Below are 19,344 nucleotides of genomic sequence, written 5' to 3' on the forward strand. Positions count from 1 at the left end.
AATGCCATGTCCGTCTGGATGTATACAAAACGGTTGCATCTCACTTCGTCTGGATACCATCTTCTCCGTTGTCATCCTGTCCGATTCCAACTCTCGAGTTCTCAGTCGAAGGCTGATACAAGGTCATGATGCTCTTTGTGCGTCGAAACAAAACAATCCCAATTTAGCAAGCAATCTCTCAGGGAGACATATAGACTTTTATATGTCACTATGAGAATCCGTAGACACACATGACAGGATCAAACCTCGGCAACGAATGGAAGATCTGGTGCGGGCAACCATGTCAAAGAAAGATTACCCACAAAAAGATCTCAGTTTTACCCTGTCCGCGTCGTTCCGAATTGAGTCCAACTGAGCCAGAGCCGGATTGCACTGTACCACAGCAGTGTACCGCTCCCCCCCCCCCTCCCCCCCCCCCCACAAAAAAAAAAAACTAAAAAAAAAACTACTAGCAATTGAACGCCATCATCGCGTTAATTCTAGCCTTGTGCCCAGCCCATCCCGTTCTTAAAGCCCTCCGAGTCTATCGGTGTGCTCGAGGCCAAAAGAGTAACTCAAGAGTGCTTCGGAAGCTTTAATCAGCCGAAGTCTGGGAGATCGTCTTAGCCATCAAAAGGTGACTGACTATGTGAATGTTTATACCAGACCGAATAGAAGCAAAACCAGCAGCCTGCCGGTGTTCATCACCGACCGGATATGCTTGAGATCCACATGGTATCAGAGATTCACATCAACGGAATTAATTGTATTCCACTTATGTTTAGATGCTTCATAGGTGCAGGCAGTGACACAGTCTCCTCCACAGCCTCCTCCACAGCCCGACGACCACAGCCACTCCCCAGAAACGGTACATACCGCATCTTGGACATCAGGCACAATCATGATTGGCTGCTGCGCCCCGTCCAAGGACAGGTCCCACTCAACCTCAATGTGTCGCACTCAATTACAACTACTTACAAAATAAAAACAAAAACCGCCTGAGATAGCATCCGAGGCATTCAGCCAACTTCATCCAACAAGAAAACCGCCGGTCATGGCTCCCGACTGGCAGTTGCTCTACCTCTACGGAGGCGACAAGTAGGTGTGCATAGAGAAGATACACAGACGTCTCATCGAATCTATCCCCCGTCTTCCGTCTTCCGGCGTAGTCTCTTCTCCCCAATGTGAACATGCGCTGTTGACACTAGTCCTTAGCCCCTGGGATTCGAGTCTTTGGACCGATTCCGATGATCGAGTACGCGGCGGCAAGAGCCAATCTCACTTGCACTGCGAGTCACCGGAAAAGGCCAAATTTTTTGGGAGCCTGGATATCTCAGCCCTGGGAGGGGCTGGTTTCGCATCTCAAAGAACAATTGGCACGCTCCATCTGGATCTGAGCCAATACGACGGGCTTGCCATCAACATCTTGCAAAGTGACTCCAAGAAGTACACTCTCACCATCAAAGACGAAATCTTGCCGCCAAGAGAGGATGGCCGTGACCAAAGCACGATCAGCTGGGAGTATGATTTCATACCCGAGGCTGGAGAGGTTAAGATCTCATGGGATGACCTGAAGCCTACCTACAGAGGCAGGCCCAAAACCGACGCCAAGCCCCTAGATGTGTCCAATATCAAGAGGATCAGCTTCATGATGCGAAGGTAAGAAGCACATCCCTCTGATATCATCTACGACATTTTTTGATGCGATATTGCAGCTTCTTTGGCACCCAAGAGGGTGACTTCAGCTTAACAATTGCGCACCTAGCCGCCTTCAGCAATCGGCCCACATCATCCGGCTCCGACGGGTCATTTGAGAAAGATGGTGCTGCTGTACATGTACCGGACGAAGCTACCCCGCCATCCTGGTGGGGTTGGGTTTGCGGATGGGCTAGATGACTCGAATAAACAACGCGGCCCAGGAAGTCGAACAGGATGTCCATCCATGCGAGGAAGACAGGGGGTAAAACATAGTCACAGTTTGCGGTGGAATGTCCAAGAGAACCAACAAGTCTTTCTAATTCCAGCGTAGGCCATTGGTTCTACACACAGGGCTAATTGAGAACTTCATACAATCTGGCCCAACACTTTGATCAAGTCGCTTGTCACACCCATGGCCGTGACGTCGCCACCAGCGCCGGCACCCTGAATGATGAGAGGATTGCTGCCGTAGCGCTCCGTATAGAAGCTGATGATGTTGTCGCTGCCCTTGAGAGCAGCGATGGGATGAGATGCATCGAACTGCTCCAGACCAACCTTGACCTGTTTGCTGGCGACTTCAATGCTGCCAACAAAGCGGACCACCTTGCCTTGCTTCTCAGCAGCCTTCTTGGTCTCCTCCATCTGCATGTCAAACTCTGGCAGTTTCTGCAGGAACTCACCCCCGCTCGTGCAGGACTCGAGCTCCTTCGGGATCAAGCTCTGAACGGGGAAGGATGAGGGCGACTCAATAGGTAGTCCTGCTAGTCTCGCGAGAATAGTCAGCTTACGAGCGACATCAAGACCATTGAGATCATCTCTCGGGTCAGGCTCTGTGTAGCCCAGCTCCTTGGCTTTGGCCACTTCTGCAGACCATTTGCCGCCCGAGCCCGACGTCGGAGCAAATGAGTTGAAGAGGAAAGACATTGTGCCGCTAAAGACACCCTCGATCTTGGTCACATGGTCGCCCGTGTCGACGAGGTCCTTGAGAGTTGAGATGACGGGCAGACCTGCGCCAACGGAAGACTCATGGTAAACCTTAGCGCCGGATTTTTCAGCAGCGGCGAAGATGTCCTTCCACAGATGGTAGGAGCCGGAGAATGCCTTCTTGTTGGGGGTCACGACGCTGATGCCACGGCCGAGGAAATCGGGGTAGGCGTCGGCAACGTCTTGGGAGCTCGTGTTGTCAACAAGGACGACCTTGGCGGGGGCGGCGGCAAGGTAGTCGGCGAGCTGTGGCAGAGCAGGAGGGGCTTGCGAGACGGTGGCAAGCTTCTCGATCGCGCCGGCGATGGGGATTGGGGAGTAGCTGGCGTCGTACAGGGCCTTCTTGCTAGTCGAGATGTAGATCAGGTTTAGCTTCGGAGAGGGTCGTCGACTGGCCAATGCATCAAGCTGGGAGAGGAAGCTCTTTCCAACCCCGCCAGCGCCTGTTAGCCCACCAAGGAAGTCGTCAGCATAGATACATTCAGTCTTCCGTATGCAAGTAGAACGGCAAGCAGGAGAGATTCGGGAGGGGTCTCAGTTGAGGTTCCTACCAATGATGGCGATAAAGATTTGCTTGGACGATGCCATGATCAATTGCTGTTCGTTTTCCCCGTTTGATGCAATATGGCTGTACCTATTAAGAAAGGCAGGCAGTGGGAAATAAAACACACACACTCATTCGAAATCAATCCCTCGGACCGCGGGGCAGCTTGTGGTGGAGCAACCCCCGCCCAGACCTCGATTTTATCGGTGTAATGTACAAGCCTTCTCACACTCACCGATCACCGAGGACCTTTACCGAAAGCCGGATCCGGCGTGTCGGCATTCTGCACCTACAAAGCCGAAGAAGCTTGGGCCCTCCCCTCCAGGTCTTGTCGTCATCCACACTGTGAGGCTAAGCTTGACCAAGTGTCATTCCTCATACAAAAACTGTAGGGCTGATCCTGCACCAGCTTGCGTCTTACCTGCAGCTCATCAAAGTGCTTTTCTCTTGATTAACGTCTTGGGAGAATCATCGGGGTAGCGTTATTCGATTCCACGTCACTTACCACCATGTCGCTTCTACAGTCCCTACTTCACCTCACCAACTTTAAGAACCCCTTGCTACGGACTCTTGTTCCCGCCATCTCTGCGGCTTATGCCATTCAGGCAGTATTTGCTGTGCCGTCGATACTCGCCCAGAATGAACGCTTCTACGACTTCTCCGGCTCGCTTACTTACCTTTCCGTTACCGCTCTAAGCCTGTACCTGCCCACCCTGCGTGCAAAGTACACGCCGACCCTTGCCAATGCTTCGACAGTGCTGCCCGATTTTCTTGCGCGTTTCACTAGCCCTGGAGCCACGGGAGCTCCGAACTGGAGACAGGTTGCCCTCAGTGGTGCCGTCATTTTCTGGGCCATCAGACGTAAGTCTCTCGTTTTGAAGACCTGTCAGTAAAGCCTTGGAACCAGTGCTGACATATCTGCTCACTCAGTGGGGTCGTATCTCTTCCAGCGCATCTTGGAAGAAGGCAAAGACTCCCGCTTCGATGAGATAAAAAAATCTCCGACCAGGTTTGCAGGTGCCTTCTTTGCCCAGGCCACATGGGTCTCTCTCTGTCTCATGCCCGTCATTACTCTGAACGCCGTTCCCGCCTCCGCATTCGCCGCTTTGCCGGCCGTCAAGGCCTCTGATATTCTTGGCTTACTCATTTACGTCGCTGGTTTTGCGTTCGAGATCACGGCGGACCGGCAGAAAAGCAGATGGCTTCGCGAGAGACGTGAGAAGATCCATGATGAACAGTTCATGACCGGAGGTCTATGGAGCGTTAGGTACGTTTTTGGTTCCCGTGGGTGCATGCTAATATGTCCGCACTGGAAGAATGGCAACGAGCGTAACGCATGCGAGCGAGGGAAAGCTAACTAATGCTGCCCAGCCAATACCCCAACTACTTCGGCGAGATCTCTCTCTGGACCGGCATCGCCACCGCGGCGGCCGGTAACCTTCTCCTTAAGCCAATCCAGGTGGCTCTTGGTCTATCGGGCGGCGTTGTTGGACGGCTTACCGCGGTGTGCCTGTCCTATGTGAGCCCGGCCTTTGTCAGTTTCCTCCTACTCAAGGTTTCCGGAGTGCCTCTTAGCGAGAAGAAGTACGATGAGCGCTACGGAGACCGCAAGGACTACCAGGAGTGGAAGAAGAATACTCCGAAGCTTTTCCCCAAGGTCTTTTGAGTATGATAGCGTTATGGCAGTGTCATTGGCGAGTGCATCCGAGCACAGTTCGAAAGTAATTTGCTTCATTTCATATAACAGTAACTCTTGAGTCCAATCTACTGGATGTCATTCTCTGGTACAAGCCGAAGAGTGCTCAATCCATCTCTCATGTTCCGCAAAAAAAACCTGTCCCATTTCCTGACATACCATGGTACCTTTTCAAATAGTGTAGTCCGGTACCCAGAGCGCCGCAAAGAATATGGAAAAGGAACAGGGGGGTCCAGTTGCCCATTGGGCTTAACAAACCGTAATCATTGCGCAATGTTTCCGCCTGTTGGCGTAAGGTGTTGCTGCGTCCGTTGACATCTCATCCTGACGATTTACAGATGGAATTGCTTGACTTTCTCGACCTCATCGAAGCTGCCCATAAAGATACCGGCCCTATCGTGGATGTGCTCGGGTACCACCTCCAACATTCTTCTCATTTGGCTGTCTACTGCCTGACCGCCAGCTTTCAAGTGTTGTTAGCATTGTGCAACTCGGAAAAATTGTAGGCAGAGGCACCAACCGTTCTCGAATACTAGGGCCATGGGCGCACATTCGTACAGAATACGGAGCTTGCCCTTGGGGCTCTTCTTGTCGGCTGGGTAAGCGAATACACCACCGTATAGTAAAGTGCGGTACGCATCAGCTACCATGGAACCGATGTAGCGCGCGCTATACGGCTTGCCGTTTTCCTGAGGGGTCTTTAGCGAGTTGAAGTAATTGTTGGTACGGTCCTCCCAGTAGAGGGAGTTACCCTCGTTGACAGAATAGATAGCACGGGCCTTGGGTAGACGCATGTCAGGGTGGGTGAGGATGAACTCGCCGACGCCGTTGTCCAGGGTGAAGCCGTTGACGGTACCGCCCTTCATGGTAATGACGAGCTGTGCAGAAGCGCCGTACATGGTGAAGCCGGCAGCCAAGAGCTCGGTGCCTGGCTTGAGGATATCCTCCTTGGTTCCGGTGGAGCCCTCGGGCAGCTTATGGATCCCAAAGATGGTGCCGACCGACACACCGGCGTCCAAGTTGGAACTGCCGTCAATGGGGTCGCATGCGACAGCATAACGGGCACCAGTAGCGTCCTTGAAGAAAATGACCTCCTCCTCCTCTTCCGAAACTAACAAAGCGCACTTGCCAGAAGATCTCATGGCCTCGATGAAGAGGTCGTTGGAGATTACATCAAGCTTCTTCTGGTCGTCGCCAGTGGTGTTGGAGGAACCGGCCAGACCCGTCAAGTTGACCAGGGTAGCTCGACGGATATAGTATGCGATGGACTTGAAGGAAAATTGCAGCGCGTGGCATAAAAGACTAATGGGAATGGTCAGGAAGCTGTTGCCGGGCGCGGGAAGCTGTGTAATGCCTACGTGAAATCTCCAGTAGCCTCCTTATGTTTGGCTTGCTCTTCCGTAAGGAACCTGGTCAGGGTTACGATGTTGGTGTTGATCTTCTCGGTCTCCTGACCAGTACCGTTTGTTGTGTAGGCCGACATAATAGGCTGAGAGCGACCGGGTTATTGCAACGGAATGAAAGCTTCAGCGACGAGTGTGGGATACGGATGCCTTGGTCTACGATTAGGCGAAGAGGAGCGTGTTGACGACGAAAGGTGGAAGCTTGTGATGGCGGGGTTCGCAGTGGTTCTAACAAAGAGGGATGGGGTAATGACACAAAGGACCGAAAAAGTTAGGCTGACGAGGAATCGGAAGTATGATGTAGATAAATGTTTGTAGGAGGAAGAGAGGCGGGATGGTGCAAAGACAGGCAACCGGAGGAAATGTTTCGTGTTTGTAGTTCCGGGTCTGGAACAAAACTTCAGCTTTGCCGGAAGCTCTTGTCTTTGCGGCTTGATGGGGGGTAGTCACTCATGGGCGATTGTGCCCCTCAGTTCGGCATACGGCTATCACAGGATCACGTCCTATTATCGCGCGCGATCCCGGGTCACCACGACCAAAGTGGAGCGAACAGCAAGCACCTCCGGCCGAGGGGAACCCGAGACATGGGGACAAGGGGGCAGAAAGCACAGGGCGCGAGGTACTCCTCGAGGATTTTTCGGAAATCCTCGGCGCGGTATGCAGCGAGCGGGCACGATGCTGCGGTTGACCACGGGTGGCTGTCTTTGGGCTTTGGCCGGGTTTCTTTCATCTCTGGGGATGCAATGGGGCTGGGACGAAAGTAAACCTTGTCCCCTGGGGCCCCGGGGACGTATTTCGCATCAGGATTACTGCGGGTACTGAGGGGAGTTTGCTGTCGGGGATAGGCGAATCGGAGGTAGGGTATGATATTGGAAAAAGGGACTGGGTGACATCATGTGGGTGGCTGAACGAGGCTAGTAAGTGAAGAATGATTACCTATCCGTCCGATCCCAGTAGCTTGGAGTAAGACGTCGGTTTGGTTTTTATCCTGTCGATATGTGGCTGACTGCACGCTGCCAGACCTGACAGATGCAATGCCACTCCTCGTTAAAGAAGCTCGGTTTCTGGACACGCTTGTGGCTGTTGTGGCTTAAGTTCGTCGAACTATAAAGGAAGAGTCTTTGTCCATCCGTCCCATGCGTTCTGGTTGGTTGCAGCTAGATCGGCATCGGCGTTACCAAGATTCCAGTGCAGGTCCAGCACATACAGTCATGGCGATGTAGAGTACTTCATGATCCACTGGAGGTTGAACAGCAAGAAGTACTATCGATTGGAAACAAAATGGGGTGAGCCGGAAAGTTTGGTGCAGAGTAACCGCCTTGGGTGGCCGATGCCGCCAATATTGTTAAGCAGTAATTCAATAGAAAATCAGACTCTAAACATTGGATGTGGAGAGGAGAGGAGAATACACATACGATGTAGATCATCACAGAAACACGTTGTCTTCACAAGCCATGTTCGTTGATGGCTCAGCCTCTTGAATCAAGCAATTGAACCCTTAGGCATAAACAAATGGGCACATACTTTGTACGAGCCTCTAAATCTAAGGTACCTACCACTCTACCACTCTACCCAGGTACCATGTAGTCCACCATCTCGACTCCACTCCATGTACCTAGTTGGGCTGAAAAACAGGACAGTCTACACGTGCAACGCGCTAGGGGAGAGGCACGTGAGAAGGGGGGGTTTTCTCCGCGCCGCAAGTTCCCAGCAAGAACCCAAAACCAAGCGCCCCCCGGTCTCAGCGCTGGTAGTTGTTGTCGCTGATGTCTCGGGCTCTTTGGCGGACCTCGGCATGTGGTAGCATATCTTCCAGCCGGTCGGCACGTCCAATGCTGTTCCCAAAATCAACTCCCCGATAACATGTTTCCGTCCCTTTCATTGTCAAAGACACTCGTGATTTCCATCCCGCAAACTCCGTGAATCAAGCCCACCCCGTTCATCAAAAGACATCTCCATCGCTAAACGCCTAACCCTTTTCCAACATCGCCATCGGATTTCTTCCCGACAACTGACCCGGGGATTTTAAAGTCATCTCGCAGAATGGTCGCCGACGCCCTCATCTACCACCCATCGGTGGCTCACTACAACAAGTTTGTTGCCACAACTGTTGGCCGTGACAAGGTCCTCCGCACACTGCAGTACTTTGCTCGCTTCTACGCCTGGTACCTCTTCCGCACTAATGGCTCAAAGGCCGAGATCGCGCCTTGGGAGGCCATCAAGAAGCAGTTTGGCCTGACTCGCAAGATCATGCGCGTCGGCAAGAATATCGAGCATTTCAAGGCCGCCGCAGTTGCCTCCGACGCAAAGACTACCGACCCCGTCCTTCGATATGCCGCAGTCGGTCGACAGCTGGGCTATGCCGGCTACCTGACTTTTGACGCCGCTACCGTCCTTGACGCTGCCGGCATCAAGAAGTGGGAGGGCGCCAAGAAGCTGCAGAAGGAAGCCTTCCGCTTCTGGGCCATCGGTCTCATCTTCAGTGTCATCGCCCAGACTTACACTCTCTATCGTCTTCAACAGCGCGAGGCCAAGGTCGACAAAAAGGAGGGCGAGGGCGTTGTTGAGGCTAAGAGGATAGCCATGTAAGTCCTGTCACTCGGAGGCGATGTGCACCCCCATTGTTGCCTTGACGGAATCCGTAGCTAACACTCATTGACAGTGAGCGCGCCGCCAGTCGCCTGCAGCTGATCTCCGACCTCTGCGACTTGACCGTTCCCACCTCTGCCCTTGCCTGGCTCAACTTTGACGACGGCATTGTTGGCCTTGCCGGTACTGTGAGCAGTTTAATCGGCGTCTATACCCAGTGGAAGAAGACGGCATAATTGGGTTTCGGGGGGAGACGGATGTCTTGCATGTACGTGCATGCTGACATGTGGGCTCTCTGCCGGACTGTTGGTCACGATGTGCAAGTGCTTTGAGTATTTGGTGGTGTAGGAAACACAAGGTGGTAATGCTTTGGACCATGGGGCGTTCCGGATGTATCCAGCTATGGTTGAAGGCACAGTTACCACAACAGCTGGGGAAATATGGGCAGCTTGCTAGCCGCTCTCCGCGGTTGAAGTGGGCATGATAGCCAACTTCGCTGCCAAGTAAAACACTTTCCAGCATTCTCAGGTGGGTCATGCTCCTACTCCGTGTCTAGGTACCGATGAACCTGTAAGCCTGGCCAAAAGGTCTTTCATTCGACCCAAATCAAATTGCAAATTTTTACACGGGCTGCAGTACGGAGCATATTCAATTTTGGAGATGGGGAAAGAACTCAGTTCATTTTTGCTCAGATGGATATCCATGCGTGTAATCGTACATAATACATCGGGCAATTAACTACTTTTCCCCAGCTTAACGGCGTCCAGGTTGCTGCCTATAGCCGTATTCCACCTGGCGCCAGAAAGACATCGAAATCCTTCCGCATGTCCGTGACCCGGCATTCAGCATCCGCAAGGATGCCACAATAAAACCAGGGAAAAAAAGAAGAAGAAAAAAACAACCTGGCCGTGCTCACCAGACTCATCCCCTTCTCATATTACACCCCGCTTGTTGCTGGTGAAAGGGCTGTTTTCTGGGCCCAGACTGTTGGGTTTAAGGTGCCTCCAGGATCTAGATATTCAGAGTCAAGGACAGCCCCTTTGAGGCAAGCGTTTGAGCAGGGGTGAGTTACCAGTAACGGCCACCACGTTCATACTCGCGAGGGTACCCATCACGCGGGTAACCCGCATCCCGGGGAGGGAAATCCCTTGGAGGGCGGTCGTAAGGCCTACCATTAACGTACGGGTCAGGCGGTGGGGGGTAATCCCGGCGGTACGGATCGTCGTAACGACCTCGCGGAGGGGGATAATCGTCGATGGGACGACGGGGAGGCGAGCGATACCGAGCGCGTTCATCGTAATACTCGCGGCGGGGACTTCGCTCACGGTAGCCATCGCGGTAACCGTCTCTGCGCGGGCTATAGCCACGCGGGGGACCACGTCGGTCATAGTCATCGACCGGAGGTGGGTAGGGTCGACGGCCGCCGCCAGGGGAACGGGAACGTGCGCCACGCAAGTCACGAGGCGGCATGTCGGGCTGGGTCTGCAACTATGTGAGCTCGTTGTCACTTGATTTAATCATGCATTTTTTTACTTACGTCGGCGACACAAGTGACGCGACTTCCCTTGAATTCTCGACCATCGAGCTTCTCAACGGCAGTCCTCAAATCTGCCGCGGTCTCGAACTCAACGAAGCTGAACAGGCCTCAATTAGCAATGCCCATACGTAGGTTGTGGGAGATTGAACTTACCCTCGTCCATTGCCATCGCGACCAGTCTCGGAGTAGACAACGTCAAGGCTTGATTGGCGGGCGAAGTCTTTCAGGTCCTATATCCAGAGTCCATGTAAGTTGGTGTCCAGGAGAGGTGTGATGGCCGTAGAGGGCTGATAATCCGGGAATCACAACCAGCCAGCGGCCAGGCAAAGGGGGTGAGACCACAGGTGGCGGCGTCCGGCCTTGAGGATCTGTCACTGCTCTAGCAGGGCCTGGGCCGCCTCAGAGCAACGACCCCGAATCTGATGAAGCAAACCTCGGGAGCGTAGCGCAGTCCAGACCGATCGACTAATGGGCAGCGGATGCTTGGAGTCGAGGCCGCAGAACGTGCCGGAAAGTCCATCTTGAGGGGTAGCGTGAAGGTCCAGACGCGTTGTGCGCCACCAATGGGAGGGAATCCAGGAATCCAGCATAGAGAATGGGAGAGAATCAACAGACCTGCCAACTGGTATCGGTGGGAAGCCCCGTAATCTGCATACGGTGGGGAGTGCGCCGAGGTCTCGGGGGAGCGCGCTCGTTGTTGAAGCCGGGGGCACTGCCGCCTTCCCGATGCCGGGTTCCACGGGCAAATTGTACGGTCAGGCGTTCGCCCATGAAGTCGGATCCATCTTTTTGACGCTAGGGTTAGCGGACCGGAGCGGAAGAGTGTGGTTGTCAACGAAACGGCGCGTTAGGACATACGGAAAGCTGGTTCGTAAAGGAGTCAGTGACGAGGCGACTTGGAGCCTGAGGAACAGAGAATGGCGACTTACCAGGCACAACATCACGAGCATCCATTGCATCCTTGTACTCAATGAAGCCGAATCCATTCATAAGCTTGATTTCGGTGATTTCACCAGTACCATGGGTCGCAAAATGGGCCTCGACGTCGGCCTTCGTGGCTGTCAAAGCGCGCTCGGGTTAGCAGTAGTTTGCGACCAGGAACGGCGCGACTGGCGTGCGCAGAGGCTAAGCTTACCATTACGAGGAAGGTTTCCCAGGTACAACCTGGTGGAGGATACCTCAGTCATGGTAACTGGCGGTTGCGTCCTTGACAAATCAGTCAAAGTAGCAGAGGAGAGAAGATTCCAGGCTGAAGGAGGGGTTGCAGAGGCGATGATCCGTAGATGGGGAAGGTTCGGCAGGAAAAAGCCCAAGGCGTTCACCAGAGTAGAACTGGTCAACAGTTGCGATGAGCAGCAATCGACACAAACTCCAGACCAACAACAACAAGAGTTCAACGAGAAAACCAGACTTCGTAGGCGCAAAAGAGCAAGTATACTGACGGGATAGGAAGGGTATGGATCTCGTGGCTCAGTCGTCGCTCGGAAAATGCGGGAGGGAAATAACCAAGAGATGCCGGGGACCTGTGATTGGAGAATCCAGGAATTTCGAGGGCAGGAAAGCGGTGCTACGCCAATCGGTTGGCTTAAGATGGGCTGATGCAGAAGGTGGTGTCTCTGGTAGAAGGGAAAGGAGAGGGAGAAGGAGAGGATGGGGGTGAGGGTGAGGATGAGGGTGAGGAGGAGGAGGAGGAGGTGGCGGTGGTGGTGGTGGTGGTGGTGGTATTGAAGGTAGTGCGGTTGAGGGAGGATGAGGCAGAGGCAGAAAGCTAGGGTGAGGTGCGGTCAGCCGAAGTAGTTATTTGATATTGTTGCTTGGTATCGTTCCTGGTCGAGGTAGGGATGGAAAGCCGCTGCGGTTAGCTTACCGAGCCACGACCTGGGCCTGGAGGAAGACCTGTGTGTTCCTTGCGAGGATGACCCACGACAGATGCGAAGAGAAAAAGAACCACACACATACACAGGTCGAAAGAAGAAGGGTGGGGAGCAAAAGAAAGATGGACATGGGGAGGAGGACGCTGGGCCTGGGCGAGTTGGGCCGCCGAGGATCAAGGTAGCATCGACCAATAAAATCACATCATACCCTGGTATAGAACTCCTGTCTGTACACTGAGCTACCACGTGTACCCTCTCTGATTGCAGCTTGCGGTGAGGTACATGCTTCTCGCCAGTGTGTGTTGTGTACCTCGCGCTCTTTGAACAGTCGCATTGCTGTCACCTGGCTCAGGTCGCATTGTGATCGATAAGTTGCGCTGATCATCGGAAATCTTTTCGTTTCTCAAGGTATCAAGAGCTTGCACACGCTCAGAGATTGGACCACAACGAGATTTCTGCCGACAAAACATACGCACACTGTTGCACATGACAACAGGCTTCATTTCTCCAACTGAGTCGTCTGTCAAAAAGTCCTTGGTACCTTGAGGGTTCTTTAGCCTGGAAGCTAAACGTTTTCTTTGAAATAATAATAATCAAAAACCAAAATCAATGAAACCAAAATGATAATGATAAAAGTAATGATAACGACAGTCCTCCATTTCAAGGATAATGCGACCCTTTAGAAAGCAGGAAGCTCTGAGGCGCATTATTCATGATTAAAGAGCGCGAAACGTCCCATTCATCGAGGTCAACTGCGTGCAGCGCCAGCCGTCAACGATCAGCGATCGTCGGCCGAAGGAACTTCAGCAGTATCGCAAAGAAGAACACAATACAGGGAGATCTTCGTCAGGGGTAGCTACTTTGGAGCTGACCGGCAACATCTTGCCGTGCCCAGATGACACCCAGATCTTCGCCGAATAGCCAAAATGTTCCCTGTAAGTTTCCCATACATATTGCCATCTCAAGTCCAAATTAGTCTTGTGGGAACCGCCGTGACGGATTTTAGTAGAGAACAACGGCTCGATCGCCCAATCCGTATCACTCCCTAGCCCCTACCCAGTATAGGAACCGCCGAGCCAAGCAAGCAAAACAGCTCCTGCCCCGTGTCACAAGCCACCAAAAGCAAGCGAGTATCAACATCTCCGATCCTGGCTATTTTCCCGTGAGGGCAGTTCTGATAAGTCCGGTTCCGGTTATTGATACCGTATCCTCTTCCCGATAATATAACATACTCGTAACCCAAACTTATCCCACACAAAACCCTAACCCACCCTAGCCACTGACCCTATTCCGGATACGGTGTCATTTGTAGCGGCTACGGTACCAATAGTGAAAACCCGCGGTATCAACAACCACACTCTATTCTGATGACTGTGTCTGAGATTACCATGGACTTGAGGCGAATCTGGAGATCACTGTTACGGATGTGGAGATGCCAAGTTGTTTGTTGTGCCAACACGTCTGCTCTCGCCGATACTGAATCCTGTTGTGCAGGTAGGCAGGCACGCATCGTGATGAATCGTGTATGTTTTAATTAAAACGGGGTATCCGTAGTTGCTAGGATGAAGGATGGCCAGGCACCCGGATGACAAAAAAGATGGCCGGTTGCCATATGGTAGTGGTAAGGAAAAGCGGCCGTATCTTTGTCACCCGGGTGCCGGACTACAGGTACTGGGAGTAGTGGATAGTACACTTCAGACAAGACGTCGATTGCTGTAATCCAGAATCATTCAATTCGACTGCCAACCCAGCTCCAGAATAGCCAATCTCTCAGTGGCCATCCAGTCGTCACGATATTCACCGACCTGCAGACTGCTGCTTCAACGCCGAGGCTAGCCCGAGTTCGAAACTCACGGGTACTCAAGTCCCAATTCATCCCATCCTGGATCTGTAACAGGACGAACCCCCGCCGCCCCCCTTTTGTTTTTCTTTTTCCTTCTCATTTTCTTTTGCTCGATTCTCCACTGTTCCCCCTTTCCCTCTACCTACTATGCCCCCATCCCTGGCGGAGAAGCATATCCAAACGACAGCGCTCGCCGGTACCGAAGGTAAAAACATCAACTAGGTACTTGCGTCGTCAGATGTGAGTCGCTGAATGGAATTCGCTACAGTTTCTGCCATCACTCCACACGCGTTTCGTATTAGTCGGAACGCTGTGCCCATGTTGCCTTCCCCCTTCGTTCTCGAAGCATCGTGATTCAACGCCCACGTTTCATCTAGTCGTTTGGGGCTCTCAAATATTTTAGCCTCGTATCATCTATTGTCATCTTGTCGCCTTCGACAGATCTATCTAACATTTCACATTATGAACCGCATCGTGGACCGTCTCCTCTAGTCATGCACTGAGTAGCGGTGCCTGACCAAGAAATTGAAAATCGGACGCCTGCTAATGCAGCCCCGTAATTTCATCCAACACGCCCCAGCTTGTATTATGAACGGAAGCAGTCCCGGCAGACGTCGCACTTTGCCAGTTGCCGACGCACTCGAAGATGATTTCATAGTTTCAAACAACCAACACGTAAGACGACGAACCCAGAGCTCAACCAAATAAGATCTCCACCAGTTCATCCATAAACGTGAAGGCCAGATGTGCACTACATCGTTAGCTCGCTACGCTCGACAACAATCGAGGCTGAGAAGGATGACTTACTTGAGCCTGGAATTGTTGAAAGTGGCAAACACCCGCCGGCTGGCTGCCTGAGCATTCACTCTTCCAACCACGCTCCCAGCTAGATCTGGTACGAGAGTTGCCAGCATCAAACTGGCTTCCGTTCTTGTCTTCTTCTTCTCCAATAATGTCCGCGGTTGCCGGTTCTTATTTATCTCACCGCCCGGCCACATGCTGTCCCTGAGGAGGGCAATGTACCTAACCACCGCGTCTTCCTGGACCAACATTTTGACATTGTCCCGAACTTTCCGCTCAATCGTGCCGCCAAGAAGCTGTTGCAGAACAACTACCACAGCACGCCCACGGAGCCAGTTGTTGCCTCGGTTGAGTTCGAAGACTTCGAGAAAAATGTCGCAGATGGGCTTGATGAAAGACTCTAGTTCCTTGTTCTCAAACGCATTCAATTCGGCTTCGGCTTCGGCAGCGCTTACGCCGTCCTCGTTAACAGGCATTGGAATGGCGTTGAGCTGGTTTGTTGCTGCCGCGATGAGGTTTTGACCAGCCAGTGATAGCTGGTCTAGGACTGGAATATTACCTAGAATGTCTTCTACGCCATCTGTCACAGAGTCGTACAACCTTGTGATCATATCTTTTTTGTCTTCGCGATCCATGATGTCTGTGCCCTGCGCGATCACACTCTGAGATAAGAACGCTCGCAGGTCCCGGCTCCTGCAGACATCTGGCAGCATCAGAAGCTCCCGAAGATACTGTTCTAGGGCTGCCCGGCGCTTACGAAGAAACTCGCTCTGGAACTTCATGACCATTCGCCTACGTGGGAAGTCGAGATTGCGGACTGAAGGATATCTCGAGCGAAGCTTCTGATGCAACTCATGAAACTCGCTATATCGGCGGGTAATCATCCATGTCGCTGCCGGCATCTTTTCACCGGCATCTCTCTGCACCTCAACCACGTACAAGGCGAACTCTCTGCCGTCTTCTTCTCGTCCCACCTGAATAGCCTTAATCTTGATAGTGGACCGTCCGTACAAGCTATTATCGCTCTCCTGCACGACGTATTGCTGCCTTTGGAGTTCTTTGCGACGAATTTCGCGTTGTAAACTTGCCTTGGACTTCCGGAGAATCCGAAGTTCGGCTGTGTTATTAGTAAGCTCCGCCTTCTTCGTCAGTGACTCAACGATGGCATCTTGCGCAACAAGACGGTCGATATCGTTGGATAGCGCTGTGATGGCTTCTGCTAATCCAAGATCGCCTGGTGCTGCTTCGTGCACCTCGTCTTCTACATCTCCGTTCCCCTCATCGTCCCCGTCGTCTCTTTCGTCGGAGAGGTACTTATCCTCGTCGCCGAACAAGTCATCATCCACAAAAACTCCTATGCGCGATGCCGCGCTAACAAGCCCTAGGGACGCTAGACTTGGCTTCTCGGCCTCCTTGGAGGATTGCGCAGCAGATCTTGACACCTCAAGCGATCCACGCTGAGAGTCGTTGTCTCCGGAAAACAAGCTTGAACGGTCGAGCGTATCGTCGGGGCCAAAAAGCGAAGCTCGAAACTCTTCGGCTGTTTGCGGTCGGTTATCCTCCATGATGTTGTTCAACGCTTCCTCCATGGCCTGCACTATATTGGTATCTGGAACAGGCTTGCCTGCATCCTGGTCAAGGCTCTGAATAGAGTCCATCATGCCGTCTTGGTCAAAATCGTCGTCATCAAACAATGGCGTTGGGGTTTCTTCATCGAGAGAATGACGTTGCCGCGGTACCGATTCTGAGCCACTGCCATTAGTATTGAGACTCGTCAAATCGGATGCGGATCCGGCACGCCTAGATAGCGGGCGTGAAAGTCTAGGAGCCAAGCGGGCGACAGGGTTTGGCTTGGACTGATACGACTGAGAACTTCGATACATTGGTGGATGTGCTTGCGACAATGCAGATGTCTCTTCGACGGGGGCGTGTGCGACGTTTGCTGATGCTTCTTGCGCTGCCAGGCACTTGTAGAAGAGATCGGACTTCTTAAAGGCCTGAAAGTATTGAGCTTGCATTTTCTCCAAGACATCAGCCTGAGCCCTCAGTATGGCCCTGCGTGCCTTGTAGTATTGCTCAGGGGTTGCTGTTTTGTCGGCGTCTAAAAAGGCTCGGACCTCATCTCGGCAGGCTTGTGAGACCTTCAGTTCGGCCTTGCCTAGATAGGCGTGATCGATCTGGGCCAGGTCCAGACGGTCAGAATCAGTCCACATTGGTAAATTGGAGGGCAAGTGCTCGTCATCTTGACCCTCATCCTCCAAAGGGTTTCGGAAGCCGTCCACAACCAGCCAAAACTGGACAAGAGGCATCATGCGGTGGCGGTCCATAAACTCCATGAAATAGGATAAGCCGGATGCGTCTCGAAGCAAGTCGACCAGTGCTGCGTTTTCGAGTTTTGAGACTGCCCGAGGAACACTAGCCGGGCGAGCAGGCAGAGTTGCAGAAGCTTGCCGGCTGCCGCCCGCTGCAAGAAGTTGGACGCGTTGATCTAACAGCCGCTTGCCCATCTCCAACCGGCGAAGATAAACCTGATCTTGATTTTCTTCCAGGGAATCACGTTTCAGTTGGCTTGCAACCTCGCTTCGTAATCTCCTGGCATCAGAGAGATTGTTGACTTTGCGTATCGCGCGAATGAACTTTTCAAACTTTCTCTCACTATCAGTGGGCGAGAGCCGGGGGATGATGGTGGCCTTGCTAGACCTCGGCGTCGGGGAGGCATGCTGGTCTAATGCCGCTCTGAGCTTGCGGACCGTTGATCGGTCCTGCAACATGGAGCGGCCATAGTTCTCCATCACTTGGTTCCAGGTATCAGGTTCGGCCAGGATCTGCATCACAGGAAACAGCACGGCGCAAGCCACGATCTCTCGAATGATGGTAGATACGGCTCGACTGGCAAGCACATTGGGCGGAAGAACTTTTGGCAAGATTCCAGAGACCATATTCCGCAAATAATCCTGTTGTACGAGTTTCGTGTCAGGGAACGACAATGAAGCTGCGGGATGAAGTTTTCCGTCCTTGTACTTGGAGGCGATGGCAAGATCCAGCTCCTCGGATTCCGTTACGGATCGGTTCAATTTCTTCCCCCGCACAGCTCTTTCGGCCTCGTAGAAGTCTCGGAAGTGTGCTGTCAATATTGGAACAACTCGCGTGGTAACGATATCCACAAGATCGAGCTCCTGAAGTCGCTCCCGGATACTGATAAGGGCATCGCGCACAGCTTTGTCGACTTGGTTTGAGAAGACGGGGTTTTTGCTGATGTTGGAGTACCACGAACTAACAAAGTCGCGGATTATGAGCTCGATAAGGTCGTCGAGAGCTTTGGAGATGCGGCGGGAGTCAGGGTCGAGCGGCACTTTCGAGTAGGCCTGTCGTGTCTGGAGACCAGCGACCTCGTGGGCCCAGGCCTTTGGCGCAAGGAACGCAGGGCCATTCGGACGTGGCGATCGATGTCGCAAACTGCGTCTGGAACCGCGCGACGTGAGCAGTATGAAGGCGAACAAGATGACGGTGGCCAAGACGACTCCTCCCACCAAGGCGTAGCCCATCCATCGCAAAGTTGGCAACCAACTGACGGCGTAGCCCCAAGCTATGAAGCATGTGATGAAGGCAAGGATCAGGTCTCTGCCTTGCAGGGCCATAATCCAGAATAATTCAAGGGGCGATAGGCTGCCGCTACATTGTATGTCGTCGAGGTTTGCGGCGCTCGCAGGAGCTGCTGGGTCGGATGATTTGGATGAAGTAGGAGGGAAGCTTGGCTTGGCTGGGCCTTATCGATTAAGAGGAGGGGAGGCGGGTGCGGATCGAAAGACACGTGTGAATGGCATGTTGTTGAGCTGTGGTTCGTTCCAGGTCTGCTGGAGGTGGCCAATGTACCTAAGTGCCTAGCTAGACAGTTAGGTAGGTACAGTGGGGACTCACGAGTCTGAGATCACCATACAGTGCACCACCTTAAGCTTACTAACACTACTACTCAACTATCTAAATATCTCTCTACCTTAGGCATAAGAGTAGTATTTTTAAGTTATATATAGTAATATAGCTTAGTGTTATATTATATCTTATAATATATACTATTATTATCCTTAGTGTTACGGGCTATGCCCGGCCAATTGGCATGGGCTGGAAGCCCATGGCAAGCGCCTTCATAAGTGCTGCCAAACAACAAGTCAGGGACTTGTAGTTATGTACCTTTTGACTATCCGACCGGATGGCTCAATGGGTAGTGCACGCCACTACGTCCGCCCACTGGGTCCACCCACTGAGCCCCATGTAATGGGTAACGGAAGGCAGAGATTCGCTGGCAGCCGAACTACGCCCACATTAGTAGGCCTGGCCCTTCACAGTACGGTACCTAGGTATCTTCATTGCTATAGCTTGCCGCAGGGTCCGTGACTTG

At 52.7% G+C, this 19,344-nt stretch overlaps 7 protein-coding genes across 7 annotated transcripts; 3 read left to right on the forward strand and 4 right to left on the reverse strand.

Annotated features, from left to right (window-relative positions):
* Positions 1 to 924: 924 nt before the first annotated feature.
* Positions 925 to 1,986, forward strand: LY79DRAFT_554129 (complex I intermediate-associated protein 30). Its single transcript, XM_060557834.1, has 3 exons — positions 925 to 1,077; positions 1,195 to 1,638; positions 1,695 to 1,986. Exons 1-3 carry the CDS (start codon positions 1,034 to 1,036, stop codon positions 1,873 to 1,875), a joined length of 669 nt encoding a protein of 222 aa, XP_060414020.1. The 5' UTR covers positions 925 to 1,033; the 3' UTR covers positions 1,876 to 1,986.
* On the reverse strand, positions 1,987 to 3,407 carry LY79DRAFT_554132 (homoserine dehydrogenase). The gene is made up of 2 exons (XM_060557835.1): positions 3,213 to 3,407; positions 1,987 to 3,104 (listed from the first exon to the last, which is right to left on the reverse strand). Exons 1-2 carry the CDS (start codon positions 3,247 to 3,249, stop codon positions 2,044 to 2,046), a joined length of 1,098 nt encoding a protein of 365 aa, XP_060414021.1. The 5' UTR covers positions 3,250 to 3,407; the 3' UTR covers positions 1,987 to 2,043.
* A 307-nt stretch (positions 3,408 to 3,714) lies between these two features.
* On the forward strand, positions 3,715 to 4,871 carry LY79DRAFT_515515 (uncharacterized protein; the record flags this gene model as incomplete). The annotated part of the gene is made up of 3 exons (XM_060554723.1): positions 3,715 to 4,066; positions 4,136 to 4,472; positions 4,577 to 4,871. 3 exons carry the CDS (start codon positions 3,715 to 3,717, stop codon positions 4,869 to 4,871), a joined length of 984 nt encoding a protein of 327 aa, XP_060414022.1.
* A 362-nt stretch (positions 4,872 to 5,233) lies between these two features.
* LY79DRAFT_590281 (fructose-1-6-bisphosphatase) lies at positions 5,234 to 6,384 on the reverse strand (the record flags this gene model as incomplete). The annotated part of the gene is made up of 3 exons (XM_060561127.1): positions 5,234 to 5,364; positions 5,422 to 6,203; positions 6,260 to 6,384. The coding sequence occupies 3 exons, from the start codon at positions 6,382 to 6,384 to the stop codon at positions 5,234 to 5,236; spliced, it is 1,038 nt and encodes a 345-aa protein (XP_060414023.1).
* Positions 6,385 to 8,347: 1,963 nt separating this feature from the next.
* Positions 8,348 to 9,129, forward strand: LY79DRAFT_515657 (peroxisomal biogenesis factor 11; the record flags this gene model as incomplete). Its single annotated transcript, XM_060554737.1, has 2 exons — positions 8,348 to 8,889; positions 8,967 to 9,129. The coding sequence occupies 2 exons, from the start codon at positions 8,348 to 8,350 to the stop codon at positions 9,127 to 9,129; spliced, it is 705 nt and encodes a 234-aa protein (XP_060414024.1).
* Positions 9,130 to 9,666: 537 nt separating this feature from the next.
* Positions 9,667 to 11,751, reverse strand: LY79DRAFT_213010 (uncharacterized protein). Its single transcript, XM_060551549.1, has 7 exons — positions 11,566 to 11,751; positions 11,360 to 11,488; positions 11,046 to 11,215; positions 10,584 to 10,660; positions 10,431 to 10,527; positions 9,966 to 10,375; positions 9,667 to 9,904 (listed from the first exon to the last, which is right to left on the reverse strand). Coding segments are annotated over exons 1-7 (936 nt in total). The 5' UTR covers positions 11,618 to 11,751; the 3' UTR covers positions 9,667 to 9,903.
* Positions 11,752 to 14,602: 2,851 nt separating this feature from the next.
* LY79DRAFT_213060 (PXA domain-containing protein) lies at positions 14,603 to 18,770 on the reverse strand. Its single transcript, XM_060551550.1, has 2 exons — positions 14,955 to 18,770; positions 14,603 to 14,898 (listed from the first exon to the last, which is right to left on the reverse strand). The coding sequence occupies exons 1-2, from the start codon at positions 18,584 to 18,586 to the stop codon at positions 14,844 to 14,846; spliced, it is 3,687 nt and encodes a 1,228-aa protein (XP_060414026.1). The 5' UTR covers positions 18,587 to 18,770; the 3' UTR covers positions 14,603 to 14,843.
* Between the last annotated feature and the right edge of the window lie 574 nt (positions 18,771 to 19,344).

This window comes from Colletotrichum navitas, assembly GCF_030913465.1.
Source record: "Colletotrichum navitas strain CBS 125086 chromosome Unknown LY79scaffold_30, whole genome shotgun sequence".
In the NCBI taxonomy this organism is placed as follows: domain Eukaryota; kingdom Fungi; phylum Ascomycota; class Sordariomycetes; order Glomerellales; family Glomerellaceae; genus Colletotrichum; species Colletotrichum navitas.